The sequence below is a fragment of the Camelus dromedarius genome, chromosome 16 (genome assembly GCF_036321535.1).
Source record: "Camelus dromedarius isolate mCamDro1 chromosome 16, mCamDro1.pat, whole genome shotgun sequence".
Taxonomy (NCBI): domain Eukaryota; kingdom Metazoa; phylum Chordata; class Mammalia; order Artiodactyla; family Camelidae; genus Camelus; species Camelus dromedarius.
In genome coordinates this window covers 28,496,000-28,511,609 of record NC_087451.1, presented here as the reverse complement: position 1 = coordinate 28,511,609, position 15,610 = coordinate 28,496,000, and the positions used below count along the sequence as shown (strand labels likewise).

General features: G+C 55.2%; 1 protein-coding gene across 6 annotated transcripts in view; it reads left to right on the top strand.

Moving 5' to 3' along the window:
• RPTOR (regulatory associated protein of MTOR complex 1) overlaps window positions 1–15,610 on the top strand; it is a 235,351-nt gene that overhangs the window by 100,987 nt on the left and 118,754 nt on the right. For all 6 annotated transcript variants that reach the window (XM_031469283.2, XM_064495402.1, XM_064495406.1 and 3 more), the window contains 2 exons: window positions 95–253; window positions 9,949–10,095. In XM_031469283.2, coding sequence (XP_031325143.2) covers window positions 95–253; window positions 9,949–10,095 — 306 coding nt within the window. The remainder of the gene's footprint in view (window positions 1–94; window positions 254–9,948; window positions 10,096–15,610) is intronic.

Sequence of the window (15,610 nt, the reverse complement as noted above, 5' to 3'; positions counted from 1 at the left end):
GGCTCTTAGGGGCGCACTCGGAGTGCAGGGTGGAGTCTTGACTCCAGGTGCCCCGTGATCCCTGCTGAGTGTCTTGCTTTTCCTCCTGCACCAGGCCCGGTACAAGCAGAGCCTGGACCCCACCGTGGACGAGGTGAAGAAGCTTTGCACGTCTCTACGCCGAAACGCCAAGGAGGAGCGGGTCCTCTTCCACTACAACGGCCACGGGGTGCCCAGGCCCACCGTAAACGGCGAGATCTGGGTCTTCAACAAGGTGGGCGTGCCGTAAGAGGTTCCGGTGAACCGAATCCGTTTCTCTTTCTGCCAGAAAATCTGTTAGTTTTGGTGGCAGCCCCAGGCCCAGTTCCTCTGCAGGGTCTGTGGACAGTGACGTTTAAATGTGGGAGGAGTACACAGGGCCAAGGGCCCGCCCCCTGGTGGGAAGGTGGGGAGCACTTGGACTTCGGTGGTGAATAGGCCAGCACACAAGCTGTCTCTTTTGGAAACCATATTGAGGGAATGGCTGTCGAGGAAGTCACAGGGTTTGGTGTATGGGACTTGTCCCCCCCGGCTGTCGAGGAAGTCACGGGGTCTGGCACGTGGGACTTGTCCTCCCTCTGTGGGGTGGGAGTTGTTCGCATTTCTCTGGGAAAGGCCTCAGGAACATGGGCCTTCTAGTTTAAACAACTACGAGATTTCTCACTTTAGTTAGAATCTCCCTTGAGAATCAGTCACGTTCCTGGAAGATGAACCGATGTCAGTGTCTCGAAGAGCTGACACCAGGCAGGGCTGCGGGCAGGGCCTCACTCTGCTCTCTCCGAGGTCAGCGTGGCCGGCCTCCTGCAGCCCTCAGTCCAAGCCTGGGGTGGAAGTGGGGGGTAGGCGCACCCCTTCCCAGCACCCCGGGCCCGTCCTGCAGGGTGGGAACTCTGGCCTCCCACCGCGTCCTCCCAGAAGGGCGCCATCTGCAGGGTGAGCCCTTGGCCGCGAGGCTGCCACACGTGCTGGACCAAACTCCAGATTTCAGCCACGCCACTTACCAGCTCTTGGACCATGGACAGACGAAAACCTTCCTGGATCTCCGTGTCCTGACTGCGGGAGCTCTTCAGGGTTGTGGTGGGATGAAAGGAGGTGGGCGTCTGGAGCGCCAGCACACCGCTCGCGTGGCGGACCCTCGGCGGACCTCCACGCCCAGCACGTCCCTCCGTCGGTTTTTACAGTTGATGATCCCTTAATGACGTCTGATGCTGGGCACTTTGCAAACGCTTATCTGCCATCTGTATGTATGTGTGCACGTGTGTGTACTTACTGAGTTACAGTCAGTTGCAATGTTGTGTCAGTTTCTGGTGCACAGCATCATGGTTCAGTCATACATGTACACACATAGATTCCTTTTCATATTCTTTTTCAGTATAGGTCACTACAAAATAGTGAACATAGTTCCCTGTGCTGTACAGCATGAACTTGTAGTTTGTGCATTTTCCTTGGTGGGGTTTCCATACCTTGCGCCCACTTTTAAATACGTGTTTTATAAATACTTCCTCCCATTCTGTGACTTGTGTTTTCATTCTCTGAATAGTGGGCATTGACTTTGAAGAGTCCAGACCAGTTATCCTCTAGAATGTCCCATATTCAGGCTTAATTTCTTTGTTTTCTCATGAGTATATTTCAGACTGGATAAAAAGCAATATCAAACTTTGTGTCGTCCACGGGAGATGCGCTTGAAGTACAGAGGCAGACAGGGTGGAACGTAAAGAGGTGTGTCTGAAATAGCGTCTGTAGGAGAGCTGCAGGGGCCACGTCACTAACCAGGAAACAGTCCTCGAGACAAGGGGCATTGCCACAGGTGAAGAGGGGCGCTCCGCAGTGACACGCTGGTCAGAAGGTGCTGGCTGTCCCGAATGTGCAGAGGCCAGAGGGGAGTTCAGAGCACACAAAGCAAGACTGCCAGGACCAAGGGGAGAAGGGCACACGTCTAGAATTCTGGTTGCTTGTTTGAATAACCATCGGGCAGTAATTGATAGGTTAAAACTGATGTTAAAAATTAAAGATAAACTTGATAGTTAAAAACTTCCTCACAAAGAAAACTCCAGACATAGTACATTTTGTTCTAGCAAAAAAAAAAAAAAAAAAAAAAATCAGTTACCGTTACAGGAGACCAGAGCAATTCCATGCATGGCTGACTCAGTCATGGAGCACGGCCCCAGCGCCCGCAGGACGCACTCCAGTGCGGTGGGGCGCTCAGCGTCAGCGGCCCGGGGCCGGGTCCCAGTGTGTCTCAGGAACGACTGAAGGACTGAACTCGTGTGGGGTGCATTCTCTGACCACAGAATCTGAACTTGTAGGATATCTGGAAAATCCTCAAGTATTTGGAAATTAAATAACGCACGTATCAAAAGTATCACACGGGAAAATAAAAGTAATTGAAACTAAACCACAATGAAACTGTGACTTGTCAAAGTGTAAGGACACAGCAAAACAGCGCTTACGTGACAGCGTGTGGCCTTACTGAGCCCGTATGCAAAAGGAAGGAAGGCTTGAGTGAAGACCTGGGTTTCTGCCCTAAGAAGCTAGAAAACTTGCTGCGCAGCCTGAACTCAAGGTAAGTAGAATGAAGCAGCGATGAGAGCACAGGTCAGCAGGATGGAGAAGGCAGTCAAGGAGGTTAACAGCTGAAACTGGGGTTTTGGAAAACATCTGTAGCTTTGACAAGCCTTTGGCTGGGTGGCAGGAAGGAAGGGGAGACACACCAGCATTTCGGATGAGAGGGGAGACAGCGCCACAGACAGTGAGAAGTCACGGGAATGTCAGCAGTTTCAGACCAGCGCAGGTAACAACTTAAATTCGATGGAAAATGCCTTTTAAAATGCAACTTTCCAAAAGCGGCCCAAAATGAAATGGATAATCTGAACAGCCTTCTGTCAATCAAGAAACACTGAATTCATAGTTAAAACCTTACGTGTTTACTGATGGCTGGCTGGATATTTTTATTTAAATAACATCAGCAGAATGTTTCCTGGTCGCTCTGTGTAGACTGTTCAACTAGGTGGGAGGGGTGGGACGTGCTCTTTGTGATGCCTAGAAAGTGCAGGTGAATAAGGCAGATAAACCACAAGGACCCACTGTACAGCGCAGGGAACTCGGTTCAGTTTCTTGTAGTAACATGTAATGGAAAAGAATCTGAGAAGAAAATACGTGTATGTGTATGCATAACTGAGTCACCTTGCTGTATACCTGAAACTCACATTGTGAGTCAACTACATTTCAATAAAAAATTTTTTTAATTATAACACACGCACACACAAAGTACAGGTGATACCAGAACTGGAAAGTGGACGTCCCTGTTTGCACACGCACTCGCACTGCCTGCGCCAGGGTCCTCAGGGCACGGGTCCCAGACCGCCAGCCGCAGCATTCAGGGAATTTATAAGACACGCAGGTCACTAGACGCCCCGCCCACGGCCGCCGCAGCCTGTGCCGGGGAGGGGCTCAGAGAGCAGCGTTCCAGCGGGCCCTGTAGGCCGCGCCGACGCACGCGCGTCTGAGAGCTCTTCCGCCGTAAATCTGGTTTTCCGATAGAGGGTATCTGAGAAATCGAGTAAGATATGATTGATCTGAGGTTTTATGTCTACTAGCATCAAGAAAACAATATTTAAAAAGGAACTTTAAAGCTTTTATAAAGAGATAGTCCCAAGCTTTCCATCACTTGCCCCAAAGAAGTAGAATTTTTACTGATGGTCTGCAACTCCCGTAAGCAAACAACATGCTAGAAAGGTCAAGTTTACAAATAAAATTAACAGCTTTGGGGGTTGGCATGCTGCACCCTCAATATGGATAAAGTAATTATAACAGATGGGGAAGTGGTCTGGCACAAATACTGCTTTTAGGAAGTCACAAATGTATCTTTTTGCTAATAGCACATTCCGAAACCTTTATGATCCATCTTTCAACAGCGTCAGTAATGAGCTGTACGGTAAGCCAGAATAAGAAACGTCTATTTGATAGTACCGTGCAGTTTTCCAAAACCAATAAATTCTATTAAAGTACCATTTGTTTAGAACCACTCATGAGGCGAACGGTTGTTTAGCTGTAACTAAGGAAAGGCAGAAGCGTCAGCAAAGCCAGCAGCCCTTCCTTCGAGGGCCTAGGCCCTTGCTTGCGGCGCGCACCCCAGCGCTCGGCTCACGAGAGCCGCCCCCGCGCGCGCGGCCTCTCGGGCCGGAAGGAAGGGGAGTCTCCTGTCGGGCTTGCTCCCCGGCCCTCCTCGGAGGCGAGCGCGCGCAGACCCCTGATTGGTCCGGGGAAGCCGCGGGCCACGGGGACGCGCTACCTGTCCGTGAGGGCGGAGCGCAGCGCGCGGCCCGAAGGGGCCTGACCGGGAGCCCTCCGGAAGGCGCCGCCTTAATGGGGGCAAGGCTTCTGGCTCATGCTGGGCTCCTTGCAGAAGACGTACAGATCCTCCTCGGCTCACGATGGGGTTGTGCCCGACAAATCCATCCTAAGTTGGAAGAAGCTGAAAACGCGTTTGCCGCCGCGAGCCCGCGGAACATCCTCGCCCAGCCTGCCGGCGTCACACGCGCCGGACTCGTCCGCGAGCTGCGGTCGGCACCGCGTGCGGCGCAGAGGCCGCCTCGGGGCGACGCGCTGGGCGTCGCACGTGGCGGGTGGAGCGGGGCGCCGAGGTGAAAAGCGGAGCGGCCGTCTGGGCCCCGGGGCTCGTCCCGGCCGCGGTCGCGGGCCGCCCGGGAGCCGCGCTCCCTGCAGGGCCCGGCGCCACAGGACAGGGCGGCGCTGCGCGCCGCCAGCGGGAAAAGGTCAAAATTCGAAGTACGGCTTCTACCCGACTGCGTATCGCTTCGCAGCATCGTAAAATTGAAGAAGCGTGAGTTGAACCACTGTAAGTCAGGGAGCCCCTGAACTTGGCATCGCCCCGAAAACGGGGAGTTGCTTCCCCGGAGGCGGCCTGCTTTCCCTGGAGAAGGGCGCCTCCCCCCCCCCCCCCCCCCGAGCTCCTGTCCCGGGCTCGGCGCTCTGCGGTGAACCACCCCCGCCGCCCGCAGGCTGATGAAGTGGGTGCCTTTTTTATTTCCTTGATGTTTAATTTGACCTGGCGGGTAAAGTGGGTTGTAATTAATGAATTATCTAAAACCGATTTCTATTTCTTTGTTTGAAATGAAAACACGGCCTCGAATATATTTTTCCAAGAGAAAAGAGAGACGCTCTGACCAGGAATTCTCTGTACCTGCAGTTCTTGGTGGGGGAGAACCACAGCGTTGCCTGAAAGGCTCTGCCGTGTTCCGGGCAGCCTTTGGTCACAGGAGACTCTGAATTCTCCAGCCTGTGTGGTTGGTTCAGCGAGGAGATGCCAGGACATCCCAGGGGACGGAGAGACCTCTGCCCGTCGGCTGGCGGCGGCTCTGGGGCGCCACCCTGCAGGCTGCCCCTCGCCCTCTGCAGGGTGGGAATTCTGGCCAGAGGCTCAGCAAGCGCCGGGGTCCTTCCGGGTTGGGAAATGAGACCCACCTGCTCGCGTCCTGACAGGGACCCGTTCTCCAAGGCCGTTTTCCTCGGCGTGCTTTAGTGGAGTTGATCCTGTCTTCCCCAAGGGTGCTGGACTGTCCAGGCTTTGCTAATGGCAGCTGATACAGACAACGTTTCCAATGAAGTCACCTCTCCTCAAAGGCAGCGGTTCTCTCCAGGGAGGGCTCCTCCTCCAGGGCTTTTGGCGATAACTGGAGGCCTTTTTGGTGGTCACAGCTGAGGAGGGGCCACTGGCAGGTGGTGGCTGAGGCCGGGCTTGCTGCTCACCTAACCCTGGTTCAGTGCCCAGGGCAGCCCCACACCACATGACTGGCCCCTGGCAGGCCCACACCACGTGACTGGCCCCCAGCAGCCCCACACCACGTGACTGGTCCCCAGCGTCCCTGGCGCGGAGGCATGTGCTTCGCAGCAGGTTCCCCAGAGGCCACCGCCACCACGCAGCCCACCTGTGTTGCTGCCGCTCTCTGTACCGCACATCCCGGTGGGCGGTGTAGGAGGCCAGCCCCTCTCATAACTGAAGCCAGGAGGCTGCAGACCGTTCGGAGAGCCTCCTTGCCGTGCCGCCCTGGGATGAGCAGTAAAGATGGGATGACCCCGCCCGCCCGTGGGACCAGGTGGCTCAGGGCCCCTCCGAGCCCTTTCCACGGCAGTGGGCGGTCACGGGAATGGAAGGAAGATCCCTCAGCGCGTTTCCTGATGGATGGTGCTTCGTTATTTTACTGAGTCACCGTTAAGTAATTTTGTATCCAGAAATCTAAACAGTAACTTCTGATTTTAGAGAACTATAAAAAATTTTGGCTCAGAAAGGAAGAGTCAGCACATGGCGTGTCAAAGTGACCTTTGTGCTGCTCTGCTGCCTCTGGGGCCTGTGGGGCTGAGCCTGGACAGCAGCAGAGATGATGGCCTTGCCGGTTCCGACAGTCACATGGACGCCGTGGTGGCCGCATTCGGTCGTGCCCCCCTCAGCTGGACCGCTGAGTGGCACCGGCATGTAGAGACGCTGGGATTTCCCAGGCCGATGCTGAAGGCCTTTCTCCTCTCGGTGCAGGGGCATCCCTGCCCTGTGAAGGGGTTCATTCGGCCCTTCCTTCCCCCGTAGCAGTGGGGGCTGTGTGTCCACAGAGGGTGGGAGGTGGCTGGGGAGGGGGCCCCTGGAGGAGCTCGCCCCCCCACCCGATTCACTCGGGTCCTGCTCTGGGGACGTGGCGTTTTACTTGTTCAGAGAGTGTGTCGTTCCTGCTCCTCAGGAGACGCTGAGTGAGCACCCAGGCGTGTTACAGTGAACCCGGAGGCCGCCTTTCCCTCCCTCCAACAGACGTGTGCATCTTGTCTTTCAACGAAAACACAGTTTCTGTTCTGAAAGATCCCGAGAGGAGCAGCCTTCGAAGAAGCAGGTGTGACGTTCCCCCGCTGCATTCGGGCCCTGGCCCCCGCCGCAGGAGGGAGCGCCCAGCAGCCCCGCGGCCCTCCAGTCCTGCTCGCAGGACCGTTCACCCTGCACACTCCTGCCAGGTCCTCATTCCGTGCAGTCCACGTGCTGGGGATGGGGTGCTTTACGCACAAAGTGGGGTCATGTTATGTGAGAGGTTCTGAGACTTGTGTTTTGAAAAATGTGACAAGCCTCTGCGTCGCTCCCTGTCCATGCGTAGGACTGACCTCGGTCCTCAGGGGCGGCCGTGTGGCCCCTGTGCTCGCTGATCCCTCCGTGTTGGAACAGCAGGATCCACGCCAGGCAGTGCTGGTCCCCGGGGGGCCTGCCGTGGCCTCGTCAGGACGTGGGGCCCAGGCCCCTCCCATCACACAGCCCTGCTGTCCTCTGCGCTTGTCCCTGGTGTGGCCCAAGGTGGCCTGTTCTGTCACACATTCTCGAGGGAAGGAGAAGAGGAAGGGGGAGGGCAGGGGTAATAGCTCAGTGGCAGCGTGTGTGCTTAGCGTGCTGGAGGTCCTAGGTTCCACCCTGAGCACCTGTATTAAAGGCAAAAAAAAAAAAAAGAATGAAGAAAAGGAGGAAGGGGTGAGCATGAGGGCAGCACTTGTAATTTGGACACGTTTCTGATCATGTCCCATCAGCCAGAACTGGCTTTGAGATCAGACCGAGATGCAGAGGAAGCTGGGCCCCGTGCTCCACTCCACCTGCACTGGTGACGAGGCAGAAAAAATAGGCATTAGACTGACGGTCTGTTCCACAGTGGTGTTGAAACAGCCTCCAGGGTTTACCAGAGACAGTGCTGAGCGTCCTTGCACGCACGTTTCTGTGCACAAATGCAGGTATTTCTGTAGCATGGACACCTGGGAGTCAAAGGCATGTACACTTAAAAATTTTAAGCACCACTCAAATTGTCTTCCAAAAAAGCTTCCTAAGTGCGCACGCCGACCAACGATACGCTGACGCCCCGTTGAGCATCCTGGTCAGTGTGGCTGTTGTTCATCTTCTCTGCCCGCTTCCAGCCTGCTGGGGGAGGAGAGTAGGTGGGCGGGCAGCTCTCACGTCAGCCTGCGTCTCCGTGGTCCCAGGGGGCGTCCATGCCCAGGTCGCCGTGTGTCTTCTGAGTGGACTGTGTGTGCCGTGCGTCTCTGTTGCTTTATGTCTGTCGATGTGCAGCGGAAGCTCAGACACGCGCACACTCCGGTCACTCTGTCACACGCGCTGGGCCCACCTTCGTCTTCAGTTGCTTGTCTGCGGTGTGTGTCTTCATCATAACGTATAATTTTCACGTTGTCATGCTTCCCTCAAGGTTTCTAGGTTGTGTATGTTTAAGGTCTTTCTTACACCAAATAAATTGAAAAACCTCTTGTTCTGCTTCCATGTTCAGTTGGAAGTCTGCCCTGCCCTTCTGTGTGAGGACTCTCAGAAGGCTGTGCGAGCGGTGGCCTGGGCTTCGCGGCGTCATTGCTGACCTGTGCGTTCTTTCCTCGCTGGGTCAGAGGCGCCGCCTTCCTCGCAGCGCTGCCTGTGGTCCTGCTTCTGGGCGTTCTCCCCTGTTGGTTGGTTTGTCCCACCTTCCCTGACGCTGTCCTGTAATCACTGTAGATTTATGGCGTATTTAATGTCTGGTAGCCCGAGTCCCCTCTCATTATTCTTTCTTTAAAAAAATTTTTATTTTGCAATGCTCATGCGTTTGTCCCGCACTAACTTTAGAATCCACTTGCAAGTCCGTTAAAGGGCGCCCGCTGGTGTTGACTAGGCGCCGCCTCTGCAGGCTCATCAGGGAAGAACCGCCGTCTTCAGAGTCCTTCAGTGAGTTTGCTCAGACAGAGGGTGCCCGCGTGTCCTCTTGGCTCGGGCAGTGACGGTGCACACACCGGCCACCGGGCGAGGTCAGTCTAGGGGGAGGCAGGGGGCGTGGCCCCCGGGTGATGGAGGACCCCCTGCCCCACCCGCTGACACGTGCTCCCCTCCTGGGCCCCCCGGTCGGGACTGGCCTGGCGCTGGGCGTGCCCATCCAGGAAGCCGCCGCCACCGCCGACGCCGTCTTCGGGCCCCGGTCCCTGTCGCACTGGAAACGATCCTCTGGGCAAAGCTGGAGGCAGCGTTTGGGGCTCAGCGTTGAGGAACCACAGTCATCTCAGCTCTAAGTGCTTAGAATTGATTTCTGCCAGTCTCGCCGCCCACACTGCTGGTGCCAGAGGAGGGGACGGAGGTGATGGCTCCGTGCAGAAGAGCTGCGGACGCGTTACCTCTGAGCGAGGGCTGGCGCCACCTCCCTGGTGAGACGAGGAGCCTTCCTCCCTCTGCCGCGACCACCGGGGGGTTTCTGAGGACTGAGCAGTGCAGGGCGTCCAGAAAGCTGCTTCGCCGCGCAGATTCACGTCAACACGTTAATGTTCTGTGACTTGAAAAGAGTTACAGGGCCAAGTCCATGTATACCCCTCACGTGTGATTTAGATCTTCTGGAGGCTAGGATGCTGCCAGGTGCTCCAAAATGAGGGGACAGGAGGGGAAGCACGTGCGTCTGGGGCCCAGCGCACTCTCCAGAGCTCATCTTCTCGTGTATCGTGTTGGGGAAGCGGCCGAGTCAGCGGGGAGCGGGCAGCGGCGCACATCACAGGCATACCCCTGGGGTTTCTAGGAGAAAGCTGTGGTCTGGTTGCAGGCGGTGGGAGAGTTCAGGGGGACGGGAGGGCCCTGCGGTGGCCACTTGGAGGGACGGCCTGCAGCGCCCAGGAGAGCTGCCCGGGTGGCACCTCCGGAGGAGCCCGGGGCTGGGGTCCCACTGTGACAACCGCCTGGTTCTTCCCGATAAAACAGGTAAGAGCGAGTGGGCAGGTGGCAGGGAGCTTAGCTCGCTGCTGTTTGCAGAGGAGGGGCGGCAGCTCAGTCTCCGCAGCAGACCCAGCAGACCCAGCATGCGGCATCCACCCCGAGGCACAGGTGCTGGCGAGTCAGAGTCCCGCTGTGAGTCACGCGTTGCGCTGTTTCCTTTCCAGAACTACACCCAGTACATCCCCCTGTCCATATACGACCTGCAGACGTGGATGGGCAGCCCGTCCATTTTTGTCTACGACTGCTCCAACGCCGGCCTCATCGTCAAGTCCTTCAAGCAGTTTGCCCTGCAGAGGGAGCAGGAGCTGGAGGTGAGGGGCTGCTGCCGGGTCTTCTGGGCGGGCGGGGGCGCGGGGCTGCGGCGTGGGCCAGGGTGGGGCATGGCTGTGGTGGCAAAGACCTTGGGATGGCCTCGGTGCGAGGCTTGTTTTTCCATCTCATTTTACCCAGTGCCACTTTTAATCCAAACATTAATTGATACCATTAATAGGGCTGATTTGTGCTCCAGTGGGCTCTGCCTCCGAGATAAATGTGAAAATAAAGCAGACACATTTATTTTCGGAGAAATGGACCCATGTCTGGGCCTAGACTTCAGGTCCAGTGGCATCTTTGTTACTGCTCTCATTTTTTGTGTGTGTTTGGGGAGAAAAAACCCATAAGCTAAACACGGAAACAGACCTAAGCAGCCGCCATCGGTGGCTTCTGTTTAAGAAACTGAAGAGCCAAGTACTTGGTCACAAAGAGACATTTTACTTCGTTGTTTTAATTAATATTTGGTGTTTGAATGAAAGAGTGAATTCTAAAGAGAAGCTGAAGAGGCAGTTTCAGCTAGGAGGCCTCCATCCGGTGGCCCGCGCACGAGCGAGGATAAAACCCTCTGCAGCCTCCGGGGCCGTGGCCCCAGCTCCGCCGTGCGGGAGGTTCTCAGCTCAGGGGTAGGGCTGGTCCTGAGCACCTGCTTCCTCCAGCCCTTTGGGTCTGTCCAGTTCTACCGCATTGTTATGTTTTCCATCTTTCATCAGAGGATGTGGCTGAAATAGTCAGTAGTGGAATCTGAAGTTCTGCCTGGTAGAATTTAGCCTGCCGTGCAGTTTAATGTTTTACGTTCACCAGCGAAGCCCTTGCACAGGACATGCAGCAGCGTGACCGATGAATACACCGCCACTCGTCCTCGAACGCGGGGCCCAGCGCCAAGAGCTGTCAGCACCGTTACCTTTGCGTTCTGTAACGAGGGAAGGGAGGGGCCCAGTCTTCTGCCGTTAAATGTTTCCCTTGCCTTTCGGCGTTTCGTCTGTTTACCCGAGGGATAGTTTACCTAATAAGCGGTGAAGAACTCAGAGCACCAGGAGGAGATTTGCTTTTCCTCGTGTCAAGTAATAAATATGTGTATTTTTAACTTGGGCGGGTGGTAATTAGGCTAATTTGTTTTAAAATTATTTTATGTAATGGGGGTGCTGGGGATTGAACCCAGGACCTTGTGCATGCAGGGCACCCTCCCCCCTCATATCAAGTCATAAGTATTGCAAACATTTTTGTTTGGTTTACATTTAAAATATGTAAATTAAAGTGCCGAAGACCCCTGCCTGATTGTTATCCCCAAGTTATGAGCTTCAGGGTCGTCAAGGAAAGACCAGAGCATGTCCCGCGCGGGAGGTGTGTGCGGCACCCGGGGCCTCTGTGCTGCCGGTCCCGCCTGCGCCCCGCGTGCCGCCAGCCATCAGTCAGCCCAAGAAACTGTTCGTTTCCTTCAGTGCAACAGAAGAGTTTTCCATGCGTCTTTTTTTGGGGAGAAATGTTTGAGTAATTCCTCTTGGAGGAGAGCAAATGACAAAAGCGTTATCGGAAGTGGCCCCGAGCTGGCGGTGCAGTCACTCCAGACGTCTCGTAACCAGCGCCGCCGCTGGTCGCGCCCCCCCCCGCCCCCCCCGGGATGGCAGTGCGGGTAAGTCTCACCGTTTTCCACGGCGCTCACCGTCACCAGCTATTGTTTGTTGGCTGGTCTCTTACATCAATGCTGGAAATTAAAATGATGAAATTGGCTCCCAGCTAATACCTCAATGTTCATGTTAGCTTTTTTTTTTTTTTTTTATGCTGCAGAAACAGCAATCCTGTGTAGTAACCTCTTAGGTTTATTCTTTTTAAAAGTTCTTTCCCTGTCTGCAGTTGGCCAGACTCGCTGTAAGCTGTCGGTACATTTTAACACCTTTATTGGGTGGATGATAACGTGGGAACTGAAAGAAGCTGGCAGGTAAAAGGGTTTGTGCCTGAGTTTGAAAAATAAAGTGGGTAAAAAAATGATTAAATACAATGGAGGAAAACAGTGATCTGGGCCAGAAAACCCCCAAGTAACAAAGTCAGACACACGAGTGACGTGAGTGTTAGGAGATGCCCATCAGCCTCCGTGCTCTCAGCCCGCGTGCCCGCCGGGACCAGGAGGGCTGCCTGCCGTGGACTCCTTCTCAGGGGAGCGCGGTGGGGCGTAAGGACGCCTGTCCGGGAGCACCGCGTCCATTACTGCTCACGGTCGAAACTTCATCTGAGCCAGGAAAGCGCATACCTGTCACTCGGTGATCTTCACACATTTCGTTGTGTCATGTTGCTTTGTAATTTGAAAAAAATTTTTAAACACCTTTATTGTGGTGTAATTCCTGTGCGGTAAAGCGCACACACTTCAGATGTGCACTCTGATGACTGGTAGCTGTGTGCACTTGAGAAACCACCACCACAGTCAAGACAGCTCAGCTCCCGCGCTCCCCAAGAGGTGCGAACCCCAAACTCCCAGCTTATCCCCTCCCACCCCCGTCACCCCCTGGTGACCGGAAGTCTGCTCTCTGTGTCTGTGAGTCTGGTAATTTGAAAACCTAAGGAAAGTCTTCAATTCTCTCTGCTTTCAATGTTCTTTTTAAAATACATATTTTAATTTTTAGCAAACTAGCACATGCCGTCATTTTAAAAATTAACTACTGCCGAGGGCTTACGGTGAACGACAGCGCCCGGTCCACACCGCTTGGCCAGGACTCTGCCGCTGCCGGGGACCCGTGTTACCAGTTCACGCTGCTGCTTCCTCTCGTGAGTGTCTCTGTAAGTGCGACCAGCGTGCTTGCACCCCGCCTTCTGGAGTCATAAATTCTAGGTTATCTCTGGGCTCTCTGCTACCTGCAAACCAAAACCAGAGCTGCCATGAGTAAGCTCTGTTGAACAGACCGGAGGGACTGTGCAGCAGAACTTTGACAGCCAGGAGACGCGTGACAGGGAGGCTTAACGTCGTGTCTTGTGTGTGTCAAGTTGTGGGTTCCAAAGAGAAGGCAAGGAGGGCAAGTCATCGACTGCCCGCCCTGTGTCCCCACCGCCGTTTAGTTCTGTCGCTGTGTTTGGGTTCTCTGTCTTTTGTAGCCCCTGCCATTTGAGATAACGCCCTGTGGTTTTATGTAGTTGCGTCAGTAATCACCACCGTCTTCTGGGTGGAGGCTCTTGGGCATTCTGTTGTGTCCCGGCCTTCCCTGCTCTGCCACCTGCACTTGGACGTATTCCCTGGTCTCCCCGTGCTGTGTGTGGGGGCTGATTCTAGGAAGTGACGGATGCTGACCTTCAGCCCCCTGGTTGCAGCCGTGTGCGTGCTGTTCATGCAATGGCTGAGCCGGGCGCTGGGGTCTCCGTTTCCGCAGCAGCTTTCGTGTACTACTTTGCTTTTCCTGGAGATTTTCTCTTCTTCTTGAAAGAGAGGTTTAACGTCTTCTCCAAGTTTGCAGGGGCAGCACCAGGCCTCGGACAGGCCTCTTTCCCAGGGTGTCTTCTTCGCGGGTCCCTCCCTGCTCCCGAGGCTGACTGTTCCGGCCGGGTCTGCCCCCGGCTGTGGTCCGGGGTTCCCTGCACCCCTCTCCTGGGCGCAGCTGCAGCCACTGTGCTCCGCATCCCACCCCTGTCGCCTTCTTGAGTTTCTCCTTTGTTCTGCTGGAGGCATCTTCTCAGGCTGTGCGTCTGCCCTTGGATGCTTCTAGCTGTAAGTAGTGAAGAACCTCACTGCTGGTTTCTACGTGAGTAACAGTTTGTCTTTCTCGCTACGATCTCCGAAGCAGATGATTTAATTATTCAGCAGCACCGTGGGGGCCCAGGCTGTTTCGTCTCCCCACAGCATCCTTCGCAGGTTGGCGTTTATCTCGGTGGTCACGTGTGTCCCTCTGCGTGGAGGCTGACTGGGCAGGCCGCGCAGTGCTGCCCCAGCTCCCTCTTAGGGGAACTCATGCAGACCCCCAGTCTCGCTGGGGGCTGGCGGCACACAGGAGTGGACTTGGGGTGCGTGCCAGACGCTGATGGGGCGTCATGTGTGCCCTCATCCTGCCCACACGCACTGTTGATGGCGGCTGTGGAGTTCTGGGCTGTTTTCACTAACTGTCCCTCTTGCTTCTTGCAGTAGATATGAAGGGGCACTTGAGAGGTCTGCCCAGTGGCCTTGTGGCTGTGACCACAGGTTCAGAGGTCCCACTGCCTACATTCAGACAGAAGCCGTGGAAGGAGTATTTCTGTCCACGGTGTACAGTGTATGTGTTGAGCCGGAGAGAGAGAGAAAAGGAGAATTGAAATTTTTGGCAACAGCTTTTACTTTAAATACAAAATTCTTGTAGCTGGTCCCGTAACTGGAAGGGAAGACGGATCTTCAGTGTCTTAGCAATGGTTTATTAAGTTTTATCTGCCAGTTCTGCTTCTGGGGGACACTCCCCGTGGCTGGTTACGCCTCATCGTCTCCAAGGCTGGCGGGGAGCGTGGGGCCAGGGCCAGGCAGAGGTGAGCAGGGGTGGTCCTGATGACAGGGCCGCCCCCACGCCTCGGCCGATGAGGCCCTGTCCCCTCTTGCCTCTCTGCACACACTCTGGACCCTCTCGTGCCTTCTTTTTCATATAGGTGGGCCAGGCCCACCCTCTGTGCCTTATGCTTTACATAGAATTAAGCTATAAGAATTCATAATAGTGAACATTTTCAAAACACATTCGTAAGAAACCTGTAATGTAGTTGAAACTCTTCCTTCTCTGTCCCCTGTCTGTCTCCCTCCCTCTCCCCCACCTCTCTCACACACGTGCACACACACACACGCATTGTGATGGGAGGAGAAATGCTACCCTTTCCGCTGCTTAGAGGGGAGGACAGGGGCTAATCTGAACACACAGGGCGGTGCCTGGCTGGGGACAAGACAGCCACTGTGGAAATGAAGAGGGGCTGGTCCCTGAGTGCTCTGATGAGCTGGGGTGCTAACCAGAAAGTGGAAAGGGTCGCAGAAAAGCGCTGGTGAGAAAAGCAGCTTCTAGATCAGGACCCTGACCCCCAGTAAGGCAGGGGTGGGGGAGGGCACCTGGCGTCTGAGCTCGCGGGCACGACACCTTCCCCTTGGGCGACATTTCCTGGCGTGCAGCGTGTTTCACTCTCAGTCCCGCCGCAGCCCACGCGGTGGAGTGGTCCCTAAGCTGTCTCCAGGCGCCCTGCTGCCGGCCTGTGCTCCGTCCCCTCCGCGGGGTGTGGGCAGATCCAGTTCCTTTCTGTCGGCACCTTTTACTGTTCCTGATCCCTTAGTTTGAAGGCTTTGGGTGAAAGAAAAGTGATTTCTCTGCGTAAAAAGTTTAGGAACCCTCGCCACTGACGGTATTAGATGAAATCCACAGACAAGCAAGTGCGTCGTTAACGCAGTCGGCTTCCAGGGCGTAACGGGTTCTGCTCCCGTCACAGACACGTCCCTGAGCCTGCAGTCTGCCTCAGCTGACCTCATAGAGCAGTTTTTTATGCAATTAGTTTGACAATTAAGTGTGTTGTCTTGCAGTGTCTTCTACTGGTGTTGTC